This window comes from Drosophila erecta, unplaced genomic scaffold, assembly GCF_003286155.1.
Source record: "Drosophila erecta strain 14021-0224.00,06,07 unplaced genomic scaffold, DereRS2 tig00000000-arrow-pilon, whole genome shotgun sequence".
In the NCBI taxonomy this organism is placed as follows: domain Eukaryota; kingdom Metazoa; phylum Arthropoda; class Insecta; order Diptera; family Drosophilidae; genus Drosophila; species Drosophila erecta.
The window spans coordinates 20587657-20606475 of NW_020825194.1; the positions used below are offsets into that span (position 1 = coordinate 20587657).

General features: G+C 43.1%; 1 protein-coding gene across 4 annotated transcripts in view; it reads left to right on the forward strand.

Annotated features, from left to right (window-relative positions):
* LOC6551886 (protein tincar) overlaps positions 1-18819 on the forward strand; it is a 63440-nt gene that overhangs the window by 36011 nt on the left and 8610 nt on the right. For all 4 annotated transcript variants that reach the window (XM_026976669.1, XM_015154763.2, XM_026976676.1 and 1 more), the window contains 3 exons: positions 8153-8834; positions 9125-9240; positions 13912-14146. In XM_026976669.1, coding sequence (XP_026832470.1) covers positions 8537-8834; positions 9125-9240; positions 13912-14146 — 649 coding nt within the window. In that variant the 5' untranslated portion in view covers positions 8153-8536. The remainder of the gene's footprint in view (positions 1-8152; positions 8835-9124; positions 9241-13911; positions 14147-18819) is intronic.

The following is an 18819-nucleotide window of genomic DNA, read 5'->3' on the forward strand; positions in this document are numbered from 1 at the left end:
ATTTCCTGTCCAACGGCATTATCGATTCTGAAGATAAAGATACCCTAGACTTGCTAGATATAAAGATACATTCTTAACTATATGTTATTTATGCGGATCAATAACTGACATTTAGTCATTTCTAGACTCACAGGTACTTGGGATAGTATAAAAGTATTTATAAAGCTATCCATTTTCAAATTTGTAAATATTATATAAATTTTTTTAAACACATATCGTCACTAATGTTTTCTTTAAACACCTCTTCGGCTGCAGCCAAGAAATGTGGAGGACAAGGAAATGTCAGTAAAGGCCTCCTTCCGATAGGCAATTTCCTTGCGCTCACTTGCTGATTTCCATCTGGAAATCGAATTTTAGAGAGTGCATAGAGACTTCGAGCTGTCATAGTGAGCCGTTTTTAATGTCCGTGCTTGAGTTGCTCCGGCATTTCCCAGCCAAACCTCCAATTTCCACCCCCTCCGCCCAACGGCAGCTGCATCCTTGCAGTGAGTTTTATGCAAATATGCTCAAATGTGTTCATTGCTAGAAAGTTTCGCAGCCTCTCCTTTAGGGAAAACCCCCTACTTCCCCAGGCAGCTGTCTTTGTCTGTCGGTGGGTCCTGCTTGTGGCATTCTCGTGTCATAATCTCTGACAACTATCGGCATTCTTGTGGCAGCCAGCTGAACTAACCCCTTGTCCCTATCCGTTTTCCCCTACGCCCCTGACAATCCTCTTTGCAAACCAAACGCACTTGGCATCCGCATCTGCATGCCATTTGATTTGCTGACTTGGCTGACGTAGTTCTTTTTTAACACTGATGAAAATGTAGATTTCTAAAGTCACCTATAAAATGCATGAATGGCAGTTGTTATCTTTAAAGAATAGCTTTCAAGTTGCTTAAAAAGAAGGTTTGTTGCTATTATATAAGATCTATTCCATAGAGATTAGTATCGTATCAAAAAGCATGTCACTTAGTGTGACTTAGTTGATGGTTCCTTGAGTATATACTGTATTATTCCATATAATTAGTTAATATTACTTCTCGATTGCGAAACGAGTTGTTCTCAGTGGAAGACCGTTCCGAGAAGCTGCTTGATAGGAAGGTGGTTTGCAGGAAAAGCAGCTGCCAGCTGCGGTTGCATTTTTCCGCTTTGTATTTCCAGCTCTGGCAACAACTTTGTTGCTCGCTCAAATGTGACCACTGGCCATTTCTCATCTTTCGCAGCTCCTTTTCCTGCTCCATCTCAGCTTGGCCCCCTTGCGGTTTTGTTATTAAGTGAAATTGAAACCTCTGGTCTCGACTTTGGCTGCCGTCTCAATTTTACTGGCATGTGCAATTTTTAATAGCTTCTACCAGCGGAGGAGGGATTGGGTCAGGTCAGGTTGAATCGGGTGGGTTCGGTTCGGTTTAGCTCCAGTTTGTCCTGTCACTTGGCTGGCTGATCTTTCATTGCCCTGTGGTTTTGGCCTTTAGCTTGTTTTGTCTCGCCTGTTCACTTTGCTGCGGTTTGATCCTTGAGCAAAATACTTTCGGCTCAAATTTCCTGATTGACGAAAGCACTCTGTTGCTAGGCTGTGAATGTTGTTTCCGTATTCCTTTGGCCTTTGGCACTGTGGCACTTTGGCACTCTGGCAAATAATTGAACTTGTCATATAAATCCCAACATTTGCAATTGTTTTTGTGCGGTTATCCCCCTTTGCCCACTGGAAATTGCTTCGATTTATTGGTAAAATGTGCAGAAGCGTACAGAATAGAGTGTGGATAATTTATTCAATGGCTTACTGATGGCTTTAGTGAAAATGCTTGTAACAGATTTTGCAATTTCCCACACAATACAAAATCAATTAAATCCTGGCCAAGTCACATCATGCTGTTTTCAATACTCGTATATGTACATATACGAATAAACGAGTATACTCGTATGTCTATGACTGTTTGTATAGGCCTAACGTGCCGAAATGTGTTTATGAATCAATATTGCGCACACGCCCCGTTGAGCTGCGGTTTCTGTGCCCATTGAACGACCGTCAGGCGAACATGCCAAAGTTGATTTCAATTGCAATGCAATCATTATGAGCCACGGACTCCCTAGTTTCCTCCTCTCCCGCCTTTTTCATTTTCAGCCCACGGCGGAATTTTCCTCTTTTTTTCCCACTTTGTTTTCCCTTCTGTTTGTTTACCACTCACATGAGCAGCTCATAGCCGCCAGTTGGTCACTCGGCTAGCTTGTGCAGCCTGGCTGTTGCTGTTTTCTGTGGGTACATCACTACTGAAGCAGCGAGGGAGTTGGAAAATATCGTTGTTCTTGGCTATGGCTTAATTAAAAAACCAATTTTAGCCGCTGAAATTGAAAGGAAATGATTGTCAGGCGCAGCGATTGTGGCTCTGGGAAAATGGTAAGGGATATAAAACGGATTGAAATAAGTGGGTTACTGTTTCGCCGAGGGCTAGCGATATTAACAACAAACTAAATAAATAAACGGCAGGGGAATGGCAGTGTTGTGAGGGTACTTCGTATAAGTATTTCAAAGACTTGATTTTGAGAGGGGTATAAATAAAATAAAGAAGTAAATTGTGAGTAGAAAATGCTTTTCTCTTCGACTATTTTTTATAAATAGATAAGACGGCTTTATTAATCTGGGGAAAGTGAAAGCCAAACATTCTCAAGAGCATTTTGTGTAATGTTTAAGTACAAAAGATTACTTTGCTATCTTGTAAACTCTTTCGCTCGCTAAAAGGGTAAATTTTCCGCTCTGCCTTTCGTGTACTACTTGTACAACATTTGATGAAAGTGGCTTTCATGTTCTTACTTTCTTGATTTTTTTCCGCCTGCCTTTTGTTTGGCTTTTCATTTTTGCCATGTGCGCAGTTCCAGTTTTCCTTCAACCTTTGCCCATTCCAAAAAAAAAAAAAAACGTTTCCTTCTTGTTTTGGTTTTTTGCGGCAAAGTAGGCAACCCGTAGGAAATGTCAAAACAAAATGCCGCTTAATATGGCGTGCTCTGGGTTTTCGACCCACCTGTGCAGAAAAACCGAAGGGTGGGTTTTGGAACCCATTGATGTTGTTCGGGGGACTCATCGATTTTCTTAAGCGGCAAAAGTTTTCGCTTTGAATACGTTTTTTGTTTTTTTTTTTTTTTTTGAGTCTGCCCAACTCACTCATGCAATGTGCACAGGAACAACAACAGCAAACCGCTGACTACGTCGATTGCACAACAGCAGTGCCGAAACACCCCGCCGGAAATTTACCCTCCGAAAAATCCATTCGAATGCGATAAATTCCCCGGCAGTTTTACGACCCGGAATCAGCCGGGGGACCAAGTGCTCTACGGGAATGCAAGCGACGGAAAATCCAGCTCGTAGGGGGTAGAGGGTTGGTTGGTAACCCATCAACCCCTCGATGTGTAACGCAATTTAAGCGCTCTCAGAATTGGTAACATTTCAACGCGATATTTGGCTTAGACCGTCTGCAAGTGGTGGCATGTGGCTCATTTGTTGCTGCCCCGGGCTTTGGATGGTGGGTTTTGTTTTTTTGGTGGCGAATGGGTGGTGCAGTGAGCGCGCCCACTCGATGCGATAATTTACATGCAGACAATGTGCTTCGCTTTTATTTGGCGGCATTTTATGCGATTCGCATTCTAATTTATATAGTTTATTATGCTTTGCTTTAATTTTATTTTCCCACTGGAAGCGATTTAATTGCAGTCATAAATTTACCTACCTCCCTTGTGGCTTTATTTTTGTTTGGTAGATGTTTATTTTGCCGTTTTTGGGTGATTTCGGGTTTCCTAGGGCATTTATGACCTAGTTGCGCTCTAATGCTAGGAATAAAAAAAGTTGATTTTAATAACAGCTTATGAGCCAGCCTTCTGCCAGCTTACACAAACACAGTGTTTGGTCGTACACCCTCTAAAATAAATCAAAATTAATTGTACCCATTCTGGGTTAAACCTTTTTTGGCGGATTTTCCGGCTGCCCCGGAAAGTCGGCAACACATTTTCAGCTCACTCACGTATTGGGTGCTGGAAAGTTGAAATTGAAAAAAATTTCATCAGACGAGGGGGCAGAGGGGTGTAACACGTATTAACTCGACACATGTGTAAATCCAATTCAAAACATGCCACGTGCAACCAAGCTACCACCCTGCCCCCCGTTTTCCACACCCACCATACGACTAAGCCAAAAACTTTTGCAAGCCAATGCAGAAAATAAATTCTTCTCCTTTTTTCCTTTGTCCATGTTTGTTGGCAACTCTGACTGAAAATACGTATAAGAAGTGAGTCACGCTGTTGCAGAAATGTGAATAGAAATTTTGGATGCTGGAGAAGAGATGCTGCTGCCAGAAAAGTTTACTTAAGTTTGGAAAAAAGATTATTGTTCGTCTTTTAACCTTTTTGAAGTCTGCAAAGTCTTGTTTAAAAGGGAATTTGCTTTATTGCGTTGAAGCAATTTATTGCTTAATTTATTCGTCGCTACTTGGTAGAATTCCTGCCAATTTAAATTCTCAGTGTGCTCACATTTGTCACGCTTTCGGTAACAAAAAACCAACTGCCAAGATGCAGGCGAAAGAAAGCGAGTTTTCATTGTGTTTGATTTTGAATGGAGAGAAAAATGGGAAATGGACGAGAGTAAATGATGCGGCGAGGAAAATGCAACATTTTCATTTATGCAAAATGGCAAAAAAGGCAGAAAGCCTCAACTCAATGAAAGCTTAAATAAATATATAAGCACCAAGGAAATTTCACAAAGATGAAAATTGCGACTGTATTTCTTTGTTCAGCTCTTCAGCACTGACCGTTCGTTCGTTCGGCCATCAAAAATAAAAGTGGGGTTGGTGTGGAAAATGCAGACGGGTTTTCTCCATTCGGAGCGAGATAAATGAAGCAGAAGTGGAAAGAAAAAGCTGCTTGCCCATATAAATTAGCCGGAGTGGCCTACTTGAGAATGCCAAAGGCAATGTGTGAGCCTGGAATTCGAGGGGAAAAGCGTGTGGGGAGAAAAGCGGGAAAATGAGCGGGGCTGTGGGGTGCCAAGTGCCATTTAGCATATTTTTTTTGTATTACTCTCCCTCTTGTTTTTGGGGGCGGAACTGGAGTCTGCGCCCTTTAAGGGGTACACAAGGCATTCCAAAAGTATGAGTCACTAAAGGTGGAATATGTTCGTTCTGCAGGCAACCTGAAGAATTTGAAAGTGGCAAGCAGAGTATGACAGACTGAGGGCACTGTGCTAACCAAATAAATGCAGTTAAGTGAAGTTTTTAATTTGCATTAACAACACAAGCGGGGGGATGCGGAAAAGCAAGGAGCAGCCAAGCTATCTTTTTCTGCTGCCAGAGCAAAACATTTTAATTTTACGCAGGAATACACAAAGGAAATGCCAGGGACAAACACACATGCACTTAGAGAAAGGGAAAGATGCACTTTCTGTAAAACCAGACATTAACTCAAAAGTACATTAATACTACACGCAGAAACAATATCTTTTAAAACTTAAAGATTCGTTTGATACGTAACTAGCCCTCAGAATTCCATGATTTCTGGGGTTCCATCACAGTAATAGGTCCACTTTTTTACTGTGTACTCACACCCCTCTCAGCGCCCATAAAGTGGCTGTTTCATCTGCGTAAAAGTCGTGCGAACGCGACAAATTGCCCCAAGGACAGGGGCAAAGTTCTTGGTCTATCTTCTCGACTGTTTCCCGAAAACACATCCCCACCCGCAACGACCACCCCCAAAACCCAAAACCCAACCACCCGCATTCCACAGCCACCTGCCCCATCTTCTGCTGCACCGGCAAAAGACAAAGAAAATGGCCCAAAGGAAGCAAGTGAGGACAAGGAGTTGGTAGTGGGAGCAAAGAAATGTAAACATCTGCATTTATGACTTTTGCGGCTGGCTAATCTCATGTTGGTATGTCAAAACAGGAAGGATGGAGGAACTCCAGGGAGTGGCACTGCCTTGGGTCCACATTAACCACCCTCCACTTCTCACCGGTTACAAAGGCACATGGCCAACGGAACTCAAACATGAAACAGGACTCGTTGCTCTGGGTGTGCCTGGTGAAGATTGTAATTAACATCAAATTACTATCAATAGGAGCAAACGAGCAGGACTTACAGGATCTTGGCCGAGACTGTTTGAATTACAGCCGGAGTTTGTGTGGATAAGGTAGCAGATTGAGGGTAAACGTCGAGTGTATTAGGTTTCAGGATTAACATTTCCTTTGGACTAACAAAGTGTATTGGATTCTTGAAATTGCGCAAATAATATTTAATTGAACGGAAATTCCATTTATTAATGATTTACTTTGCAACGAAAACGGATTTTATTTGGTTAACTGAATTATAAATATAAAATGTACAATGTAAAAATATACTTATCATTGTCAGGACATTAAATCGCAATGGCTTACTGCTGACGGTCAACTGATATTCTGATATTCTGATATTCTGATTTTACTGCCATTTTTCTGTCGCTTGTGCCATTGACAATACGTTCAGAGAGCAGCCATTATCAATTAAATCGGGTCAATTACGGGGCAGCGGTAAAAACACGGATAAGGGCACATTCCTGGCCATTTGTAAAATGTGTTGTTGCAGCACCTTTAATTACAAACAACGTCGACGCGAACAAATTGCAAACATTTTATAATTTTCGCATGGCAAACGGAGCGCACAAAGGGAATGTGAGGTGAGGGAAGGCCAAGGAACTGCGTTTTCCATTTCCCATTTTCCACACTTTTCCCGCGGTGCTGTTGAACAAAACGCAAAATTTGCTGAAAGGCGGCATAAATGTTAACGGCTCTACACGTGTTAGATTCAACTGCAACACGCAAAGCTGCAAATAGTTTACCTGACTTACAGTTAGTAAACTGCAGTAAGTGCAGTGAGAAAAATGGTACTCATGATAAATGTATTACGTTTCGAGGAAGCTATTGAAAGAAAGAATCTAACTAAATGGAAGCCTTGCCACCCTAAGACCCTAAAATATCTTTACATTTAGTAATATCTTAACCACATATCTTACCTTTTGATGCTTACAATCATTTGCATGCAATTAGGTATTTTGATTACCTATACATTTATATAGTTTTTTTCGCAAACTACTTGATTTTGGCTTAGTGTTCCTGTGGCCTATAATTATGCTGCTTCCGATGTGGCAGAGTACGAGCCGCGACGCATTTAACAAGGGCCCAGACAAAGGAGGCTCCTCCCTGGAGGTTCTGCCTCTGTCTCGCCCTCCCCAATCCCCCATCTGCGGTGCTTCCGACGCATTTGTCTGTCTGGCAACGAGGTTTGGCTTAATTATGCGACAGCCAACAGCGCCAGCAACATGCTACATGCTGCATGCAACACCCAATAGCAACAGCAATATCCTCGGCCCCACTCCGAAAAGCAGCAGGAACTGTAACTCTCATGTGCCAAATTGGTTTGCAGACACCGTACGGTCGGCAATTTCTCCTCCATTTCCCCCAGCGGATTGATTTATAGTTTAACCACCCCTTCATTCCCTTTTTGGGAGTTGTAATCTTATTTAAATTGTTGCCAATTTGAGCGTGTCAATTTGGCCATGTGTCGTGTAGCAGCAGCGATGCCATCCTCGTAGGTGACTAATTAAAATACGGTTCGGATTTGCGCAGGACAATTAATTATTTATGGTTTAAGTGGGCTTAAAAATGTCATGAATATTTAAAGACCTCCGCTGATTGATAATTGCTTGCCTAATTACATAATCGAATGGTTGATTAAAAAGGCATAATTACAATAAAACGGCAGGTGGCGGATGTTTGGGAATTATTTTGACGATTTGACTATTTGATTAAACTCATACCCTACACAGATTCGAATGAACATTAGGCTATTTAGGTTTCTCTTTGTATATTAAAATAGCCGTTGATCGTGAAAAGGGAATACTAGATCCATTAAAAATAATTTCATATATTTAAAAGAAAGAGCAATTAATGAAAGCCCCGCTAGGTGGAGCTGAAGTGCAGCGTAACGGGTATCAGTTAGTTTATAGGTAATGCAGTTTATAACTAAATTAATGCTCCTGTGCGTTTCTAAAGTGTGCTTAAACATTGAGATTTCTAAGTTGCCTATTTTAGCTAAAACTGTATTGTATTTACTCTCGCCACAACTAAAATTCACATTTATTTTCCTACCGGTCATTGCAGTCACAGCAAATCAGTGTCAATCAAAGTGTGGGAAATCGACACGAATTTCCACAAATATGCGCCAGCAAATAGAAGCGTCGGACGCTATAATGAGCCATATCAGCGGACATATTTTACCCACTGGAATGGGAAATGGGAAAAACAATGAGCAGCCTCATCATCACGATCATCGTCATCAGCAGCAGCAACAGCAGCACTTGAGTAAATAGAAAATCAGTGTTCAGAATCAATATAAAATCAATACAAATAGTGCGGGACGATAGACAGAAATTGACATTATTCGCAACATTATTCGCTGTCGCTCAGAGCAATAAAAACCCGACTAGCAGCGACAAAAGCCATCGGAGCGTCGAAAGCCAAACAAAGCCCAGTACGCCGACCAAGATGGGTGGCAAGCACCAGGGAGTCTCCTCCGGAGGCGGCAGCCTCAACTCCAGCCTCTGCAACTCCGTGATGACGAGTGCCACCACGGCAAGCAGCAGCCTCACCCAGCAGCAGCAGCAGCTCCAGGCCAAGTACATCAAGTCGAAGCGCCACCAGAGCCGCTACACCAGCCTCCAGCACTCCGGCCACGACTCCGGCAGCTATCTGCACCTCAACTCGCTGTGGTCCATCTGGTACGGAGTGCTACTCACCCTGTTCCAGGGATACCTGGCCATGCACGGAGCCTACAGGTTCTTGGGTAAGTTGATGATGTGGCTTGCCACATAAACAGATGGATTGAAAGCTGAAACAGATGGATTAAGAATTTCAAACATTTTCAAAGTATATCCCATTCTGTTTGACTAAACTACTTCACTTGAATTGAGAATTCATGTTACTTAAATATGTTTAATCAATTTTATTAAATTTCCATATATGTATGTGGTTTATGCTTGATTTGTTTTTATTAAATATGCCAATTGCATATGTTTCATATACTCAAAGCAAACTATTATTTAGAGATACTATATCATATATTTTCCCCTGCAGGATGCTCTCTGATACCCTGGAAAATCGAGCCTGTGGCCGAGCTGAATCTGCAGATCGTGCTATCTGGAGTGGTGTTCATCCTGCTGCCGGTCTTTTTTACCTCGGCCGTATTTAAGGTGAGTGGTTGGCTTATGGGGTGCTGGTGGTGATGGCATTGTTCCAATGGGCTTTTAACCGGGAGCATGCTGCTGCGATAATTAACTGTGTATGGGAGTGTCCTTTTTCTGCCGGTGTGTGTACTCGGTTGCACTCAATAATTAAATTTTTTGTTGTCTCTGCCGCTGCAGTGGCTCCATTTGCCAGTGTGCGGCTGCTCTTTGGTTTCTTGTGAATTATTTTTAGTGGCATTATTCACGTTATTAAATTTATTTGCAAACAAAAACAGCACTGGCAGCATCCGCAGACCAGGAGGAGCATACGTTGTGGGTCCTTTTCAGCTGATCCGCAAAATGGCTGACACCACAGCACGGACACACACATGCCAAACACACATTCTATTGCTGTGTGTGTGTGCTCTGTGTGCGAGGTCCTTTCACCCCTTTCCCAGTGTCTCTGCTTTTATCAGTATAATAAATGCAATTATGGTTTTCCCTTTCTATTTCCCTCTGGCCGAGCTGCACATATAGTTTCCATACTTTAGTTAGTGTTTTATTTATCTCATATTTGTTAAGTGAGCGGGCAGACGATGGTGGCACACGCTCGATAGGAAAATACAATCACCGACAAACGGCATTCACTCCACCACCATTTACTCCTTTTACTTGTTTCCGATAAAAGCCACTTAAAATGAAAGACAGATGTGAGGAGACACACGGAAACAAAATGCTGTCTGCATTGGAAAAGCATTTTCTTCATCGAAATCTTACTTTCACACTAGAAATCAGACAAAGTACCGAATTTATACTTGCTTTGCGAACTTACGTTGATTTCAAGTGAATTTCCTGAAGGAAACTAATAGGGATATATGCACATAATAGTATTATATTTGTTATTTGCCTGAGTAGCAATTTCCCAAGTATAACTTTTTTTGATTCCACCACTTTTCGCTTGGTGTGGTGATGCGAATCTTGGCGTTGGAGCTCCTGTCATTCTAGGTCCCCTTCCCCGTCCCATGTCGGTACCCCTTTCACCCACTCCAACTGAAAGTTTTCACAAATAATTGGCTTGTTTTTAAAACAAGCGAAATGGAAGGAAGCTGCCGGAATATGGACTAGGCAAATTGGGAGTGGAGTGGAGTGGAGTGGACTGGAGTCTATAGTCCGCCACAGACTGTCCATTGGCTGTGACAGCACACTGACCGTAGATCCTATCACAGAGTCGGCCAGCTGCACACCCCTTTCAGTCCCCAAATACACAATTCCATTAAGTATGGAACTTACTGCCCAGAAAGGGGGGATTATACTCCTCCTGGAGCAGAAGCATCAGTTTGCTAACGGAAACACGGGAGTACATTTGAAAAGCGCTTTGGTTAAATAGATGTATGTTGGGAATAGTACGTCAGTTTACTTTCTTACATACTAGTATTTTGTAGAACTAATATTGGCTCTAAATTAGATAAGTGACTTTAAATATCGATGCTTTTATGTTTGTTCAGAAACCCCCCAAAATACGGAATAAAATTAAATAATTTTCAAATTATGTTTCCCTTAAATATTCTAAAACACCCATTTTGTTGTGGGGCTCTATTTTTATTTATTCAAATTGACAAAGAAAGAAAATCCAGCTCAAAGCTATTCAATTTCCCATTGATTTCGGTATTAATATTCATGGCGCCGTCACAAAAATCACTGTGTGCGACTTTCCTCGCCATAAAAGAGTATACAAATTGTATGCAAATATTCCTTTTCACCGCCGGCCAGACAACCACAAAAGCGGCAGAACAGCATCAACAACAAAAACACAACCAACATCATCAGGAGCCGCCAAAAAACGCAGCCTGGCAAAAGCTGCCTATCAGTCAGCGGCCAGACAGTGGCCGATGAAAAGCAAGGAAAATGGGTGGAAAGTGGGTGGAAAGTGGGTGGAAAGCGGGTGGGAAATAGGGAAAGTAGAGGGGCAGCAAAAACCGCCAACGAGCTGAATGACAAAGGGAGGGAAAAACACAGACAGCCATGGGGAAAGGGGAAAGTGGAGGGGTTCATCACACGTCGCCGAACGTTTAATAAAAGGCAACAACAAACGACAACGAACAGAAATTGGTTGCAAACTAAAATCCCAACATTGACCATTGAGGCGTGGCTATCAGGACCCCGGCAGGAACCAGGATTCAGGGTCCCGAAATCAGGAGGGGCGACAGGAACAGGGCCAGAAGTTCATAGTTTTGCTTAGTTTTTTGCCATCAGACCAACAGACCAACACAATTACGTTCAACTCCTACGGGTACGAGTATGTGTGGAGCGATAAGACTTGAGGCAATTGGAAAGTGGTAAAAGCGGTGGAAAGCCGGCACAATTGGGCAAAGCGGGCAAAGGAACAGAAGCTGCTGGCCAACTGTCACAGCCATAACAACGAGATGCACAAACTTTGCGACTTTCATATTTGCACAGCATTCGAAATTAAACGAATGAATGAAATGGTCTATTCCGCCACTCCACATGTGGCAAGTGCCCCTAACGAAATGGCTGACCAACGTGGATGGGGTGAAAAGAATATGAGTAAGAATATGCTGAGTTTATGGCACACGTTTATTAGGATCATTATTAGAAGCATTATTAGTGAATTTTCTATAAAGTCAAAGTTATCCAAGATCCTTAAAATGAAAAACTGAAATTATGAATGGTTTCCTTCTGCACCTGGATTTCCAACTAATCCCCGCCAGGAGACGTAAAGCATCTTTGTGCTCGTTCCACATCCAAGACGTTAATGAAGGCGTAATCGCAGTGACATGATTTAGAGATGATTTGCCTGCGGTGAAGGAGCCGCGAAATGTTGGCACATCTAAATGTATTATCCGCCTGGCACTCAGCGATTTCCCAAGCCCGCCAGCACTTGGAATGCACTTCGCTTTTTGCAAATTGCAATCATTGTTGCTCGTCGGAACCAAACCAAGCCCAAACAAAGTGAACGAGTCGGTTTCCATTTGCTGCTCATGGTGCTCATGGAGCTCATGGTGGTTTTGGCTCAGATCCTGATTCAGATCCTGCTCCTTCATCATTCTGATGCCTGCTTGCTTTTAATTTAAAAGCCCGAAAGCTCGCCTCTATTTATATGTACATATAAATGTGAGCACGTGATTTTAATGCTCGTTTATTTCGTTTTTCTGGCTCGTGGAAACAAATGTGGGGGGAGCGTGGGAATATATACTTTATGTGGGAAAAATAATAGATGCATGTATATTGCATGGTGCGCGTATATAAATATTTCATTTCGCCATTTGTCACGTGCAACGTTTCCTTTATTTGTTGCTCTTGTTTATGCGCCAACGCGTCGTATGCGCAATGCCTTGGTTTGCCTCACTCTGTCGCTCAAATCGCGATGTGTTCGCATTTTGAGCGCATAAAAAATGCATTAAAAACCCAAACACAAAAGCACTTTTTGTGCGCATTCTTGTTTCTGCCCTACACATGTACTGTTTCTAGTCCTTTTTATTTGTGGATAGATTTTTTAATAATGGCCCCGCGGCCCAGGGACGTGTACACCAAATTGTTCGACATGCAGTTGGACTGGTGTGCGGTCAACCAAGGATGTCGTCCCTTTTGGCCAGTCGCCTGTTGCAGGCAATTATGAAATGCGAAATGCCATTCCGTTTGATAGATTCACAGTTGGGTAATTTATTCAGTGAGTAGTGGATGCCACTCGGTTTGAGAAAATTTGATATCCCATACCTAATAATTTGCATAATTTAAGTTGAATGTGTAACTTTAGGCAGCCTGAAACTAAATTCAAATCATGCACATATCGCATTACTTTCATGATTGCTTTAATCCAAATACTAATTGATTGTCGCGCTGAGTGTGTTGATTATAGCTTATGAATCACGGTAATAAATAGCGACTGTGGAACATATCTGTGAATTATTAATAAGCCCGTGACAAAAAAAAATCACTTTAGGTTTCATTGAACACATATGAATGTTGGTTTCCTATTTTTGTGACCCTATAGAGGGCATTCAGAAGGCTGATTTTAGTCAGAAGTTTTCCACGCAGTTAAGGATACATATGCGCACATATAAAATATATATATTCTTGATCATTATCAACAGCCGACCGTTTCTAGGAAAACTAGTCTCTTTGAAATAAATGGAAAAAAGGACCTTCAGCTTGCCGAATCAAAGGATAAAAAGTTGTTAGTCATCAGTCCGCTTAAATGTGTTTAATTGGCGGTAACAAAATAAATCATGCAATGATTTCATATATTTATAAAGTGCCATACAATTGCCATATAAAAAGCAAATATTTAGTTTGAATTTGCTTAGCTCCCTGTAAATTATTTGTAACTTATTTCTTCCAGTACGTAGCTGGCATTTGTGTTTCACTAAACAATTCCAGCTCAAATAAGAGAAGTTGAAATTGAAATTGCATATGCATGCACATTTCGCAGAAAGTGGAGTGAGTCTTGTGAAATTTTCAATTTCCGCCCAAGAGGGAAAAGCGAAAGCGAGGCTGAATCAATAAGCATTCATTGCCAAGTCCTTGGCTCCGCTTAGTTAAATCCACCCAACTGGCAGATCGTTTGCATATGTGAACTATATACATAAATTCCCCCATTCCAGCTAGTCGAAAACCAAATTATATGTAATGCATATAGATTCATTTTAATAATTCGGCATTTTGCGGACTACTCGACAGGTTGGCAACTTGGCAAACGACGGAATTAAATTGGCCACAGGTGCCAGGGAGCGGCGCTGCACCCTCTCCCCGCACGATGGCCTGGAGGAGGAGTCGCGGGGCGGCACCCTGCGAGCCCTTTGGACCCACGGCGGACCCACGGCGGCCTTCGTCCACATCCTGATTGCACTCTGCCTGCTGCTGCCCAGGTTGCTGCTCGAGGCTCGCATCATTGAGAACGGATTGCTGCCAAAAGGTGAGTTTAATTAACCAACAGGATTCGCGTTGAATGGGCGAAATCAGAAACGGATGGCGCTCATAAGTATGCTGCAGAGCAGCGGTGCAATATGAAGCTGCCGGAAGTGTACGCCATGTTGCTTTATTTGCAGATGAGCACTTCCGGTGCACGTCTTTCTCTGCGTTAAAATATCATTTTCTTTTCTTTCTGTTTGAATGTGATTATCGAACTTGGCTTATATTGAAATGTGTGGCCACACGTTACTCATTATGCTAGTCGAAATTAACTTACAGATCGGGATAGATTTTTCAAGATACTTTTTAGCTTAAACTAACTACTGGAAACAATCTTTGTATGGCTTTTCTTATTACTAATTATCCCATCTGAGGAGAATCCTCACTTGCAAAACTCACTGGGAACTGAAACTTTCGATCCCCTTAGAGCTACTTTTGTAGCTATTTTTTATTGCATGTCGATTAAGCACTTCCCGCGGAAAAGCAAATCCTGGAGGGCAATGGGGCAGGAGAATAACCCATGCACAATGTTGCCGAGCACGAATCGCATTTATCCCCGCTTTCATTGTTGTCAAGCATACGCCACGTTGTACATTGTCATATTGATGGTGCGATGACACTGCCGCTGTCGCTGATGACAACTATTAAAATGAACATGAGTGGAGGCGGTTTTCGCTGGCGAGGGGTGGGGAAAGTGGTTGGGCTTTTTATCAATCATAATTTCCATTGTCGATGCAATCAATTCGCAATCGCGTTTGCCATTCCGTTTTTAATTCAATTTATTGTCCTTTAAACGAACTGAAATTGGCTGCAATTTCCATCTTTCTCGGGGGAAAATCGCGGAGCAGGGTAAATGAGCAGGCCAATTTAAATTCGCTGGCATATGTGTGGGCCAGGACCAAAGTGTTTAACCAAGAAGTTTGGGATGCTCTGAAGGACGCTTAACAAAGTGAACTTAGGGGAATTTCCGAAGGCAGCTAAACAAAAAATTCCGAGGAGCTGCCGGAGCAGCAGCTTCAAAGGCAATCGCTGGGGAAATCTGCTGGCCAAACATATACAGCCCGACCGCTCGGCAAACAAAAACACAAACGAACGAGCGAGCACACAGGCTAACAACCGCAGGAGCAAACACCGCTCACTCACATGCACAAGCACACAGACACAGACAGGAGGAGAAGGACGGTGAAGGGGTCATTATGGCCTGCAATAAGCCATGTTAATAACAAGGCAGCAGCAATGGCAACGGCAACGGCAACGGCAACGGCATCGCTGCGGAAACGAGTCAAGCGACCCAAAACTGTGCAAATGTTGGCCAACTGTGAGCAGGACACCAGGCGAATGAGTCCTGGCCACGTTGCATCGACGGCCGCTGTTTGTACACCACATCCTGGGAGCTCCACGTGTGCTTGCGCCTCTGTTGACAGTTGGCTCGATGAGTCTCACATGGTGCCGCCGCCGTCCTGGCAGCCCAGTAAACTAATGCCACAGTTATTGACACGCTGGCAAAAATAATGAGGGTGGACTTACCAACTTTCCAACTTTCGTTGGAGCAGGCTGGTGCCAAGAAACACTTGTTTTTTAGCGAGAATTTTATGTGAAACACATCTTGAAATTACTTATATTTAAATTACTAGGTTGCATTTACTTAGCCATATTACCCACCGACAACTTCGGAACATCTCAGTATCTTTCCTTTGACTATCTCGTGATAACGAGGTGTATGCTGAAATCGAAAAATAACTTCATGAACTTACATTTACCAGCTTGGTATTAAAAGGTTTGTTCAGCATTTAAAGTTGCTAAGCCGCCCGCCAAAGTACACATACCATTTTCCATCAAAAACTTTCGCTAAATGGCCACGAATGGCAGCTGGGATTGCAAAAGGGAAAAAATCGCGATGGTGCGATGGGCGAAACAATGATGGAAGGCTATAACATCGGCAGGCAAATCAAAATTTACTACATTTAAAGTGGATACCCGAGCCAGAGCCAAAGTCCCCGGCCAGCAGTTGGTCGGGAGTGGTTGGCCGGTTTATTGAACCAGTGGGAAACGGAGTACAGAAGTGAATCGCTGGACAGGCGGGCAGGACGAAAAGACAATGGCATCGACCATTGGACCATTGGACCATCGGTCCATCGGAGCATCGCTGCCACGCGGACTAAATTAAAAATGTGGCACCGACAGCGGGGCATTGGGTTGGATTGGCATCATAAAAACCATGACGAGATGAGTTTAAATCCTCGCTGACTGACTAACTGAGTGACTTGGATGCAGGATCCGCTCCCGCCATCCCTGTGTGATTTTTCAATTAATTTCGTTGTCGTTTTTGTTGTTTGTGATGCTGCTGTTTGATTTTTTTGCCCTGTTTTTGCTGGTTCAGTGCCACAAAGTCGATCTCTTGTCGCTGACAGACATTCTATCGGCGGTCGATGGGCAATCCATGCTGGGCGGGAAATTGTTTTTCCATCGGCACCCCTCTCCTAAATTAGAAAATCATCGGCGCAAATAAAATGTGCAGTCAAAGCCAAAGTTGCACTTGGCCAAAAGGGGTGGTGCCAATGGAGTTTATGGATGGAATGGCCCGGGGTCAAGGGGCCAGCTGGTCAAGCTAAGTGCAATGCCTTGTCTCGCGACTCCGTTTTCGCCATTTTCACGCTCGACTGACTGGCTGGCTGGCTGGCTGGCTTTTCTTCTCCACTTTCCTCCACTTTCCTCCCTTTTCTAAATCTTTTTTGCTCCTCCTCTTTCCTTGCTCTTTTGTCCCTTGCAATTTGTCAACGCGTTTGACATCCCTAAAGACTTAAGCTGGCCAAGATTGGCCTGTCGGCCCGGTTGATGATGCGCTTATGCTAGTAAGTTGGGAATTATGATTTTCAGCCGGCAATTAGAAATTTTCTCCAATTTGATTGACGCCCCATGATTGGCTGGTAGAACCTAAGAGGTGCGAAGGGATCTGAAGTTTATATTCTGTATATTAGCATAATATCGGGAGCACAGAAGGATGGCGCAATTAGGCGAAGCCAATCATAAAAAATGCTTTTAAAACTTTCGACCAACTCGCATAAAAAGCTGCAGGAATGAAGGCCATCAAAAGGAGTGGTAAATGTGGCCACAAATGCATTTCATAACATTCAGGGCGAACTTTAACGACTTTTGAGAAATTCCGTATACGCAGTGTTTGTCTTGGAAGCCGTTAATTAAGGACTAATGAAGAACTTCTAAAACTAGGGTGGTAAAGATAAAACAATAAGAGAATAAAGCTGAAATGGCAAGATAATACGGTCATTATTTTCGGTTTTATTTTGAAAATTTGGTTTGCGGTTATGGCCACTATTTAATTGAACTTCACTCTCAAACCAAGCAAACGATTTTTCCGAGATCTTGATATTTTCTTTTCTTTACTTACCCACTGACCCATCAAGCTGCCTCATTTACATCACAAAGTAAGCGAAGACTTATTAAAATATTATAATAAAAAGTTTCCGACGGCCTGCAGCTGTTGTCGCCATCAGAAGAGAACACTGAAAGAAAGTTAGGTGTTTAAGGAAAGTGGCCACAATTCGTTAATTAATTTCATTAGTAGATGACACAAAAATCACTGCAAAGCACAATTTCATGGCGAAATCACTTATACGCCATCCTGCACTCATAAATAATTAATGCAGACATCTCTGGCGAAAAACAAATGAAAATTCTGATGATAACGGCTGTGGGCAGCCGGGAAAAGTGGGCGGAAAGCAGTGGTCCTAGTCCAGTGCCATATTGAGCGCATAAAAGGCTGCTAAACAGCGCGGCTCAGATTACCAGGCGGTTCCTGGATGGATGGGTGGGTGAACGAAGTGGGTGGCCTTCTCCATTGGTGCTCCGCAAGTGGCTCAAGTTCCACGCACAGCGGCGGTAAGCGGCATAATCAAAAATACTCAAAGAGTAATCAAATATTCCAAATTATACATAGCATGGTACATATTGACTAATGTGTGACATTGATATTTGGAAATTGCAATTAGCAAGTGAGTCTAAGATTATGGACGGCAGTGTAACTCATTTTCGTACCACCACTGTACATGGGCTTAGCTTCGCAGAACTTATCATTATTCATGCTAAAGACTTAACGAGCGCGAGCTTGGGTTGCAGGTTGCGGGTGGTGGGGCCGTCTTATCGCAACTATTACCGCAGCTGGAAGTCGCCGCCTCCACCTCCGCCTCCACCTCCGCCTCCGGTTGCCGTGGCCGGAGTTGGATTTGCGCATTTTCATTACTCTTATCCCCAGAGCTCCGGCATCTTCGCACACCGTCCTTTCGGCCGCTCGTTCCAGTTTTTTCTCGTTGGTGTTATTGTCATTGGCATAATCCAGAGGGAGGATGGGTGGTGGATGGGCTGGTTGGGTGGCTAGGATGCCATGTGGAGGCTGGGAGCCCCGGGTTAATCTTCAGATTTTCGGTGTTGTCGCTTTTACGAGCCACTTGCCGCTTCGCCAGCATCGTCTTTGGCCATTACAACAACGACAACGGCAGAAGGGACATATTATTATGGCAGCCATTGTTGTAATTCCACATCGGTTCGTGTTTCTTGGCTTTCGAGTGGGTTTCGCCCATCCTTGCCTCACTGCGTCCATCGTCCTTTGTCCATCGTCCTTCGCCTTCGTTTCGGGCCATTGTCTTTAATATTTGCTCGGCA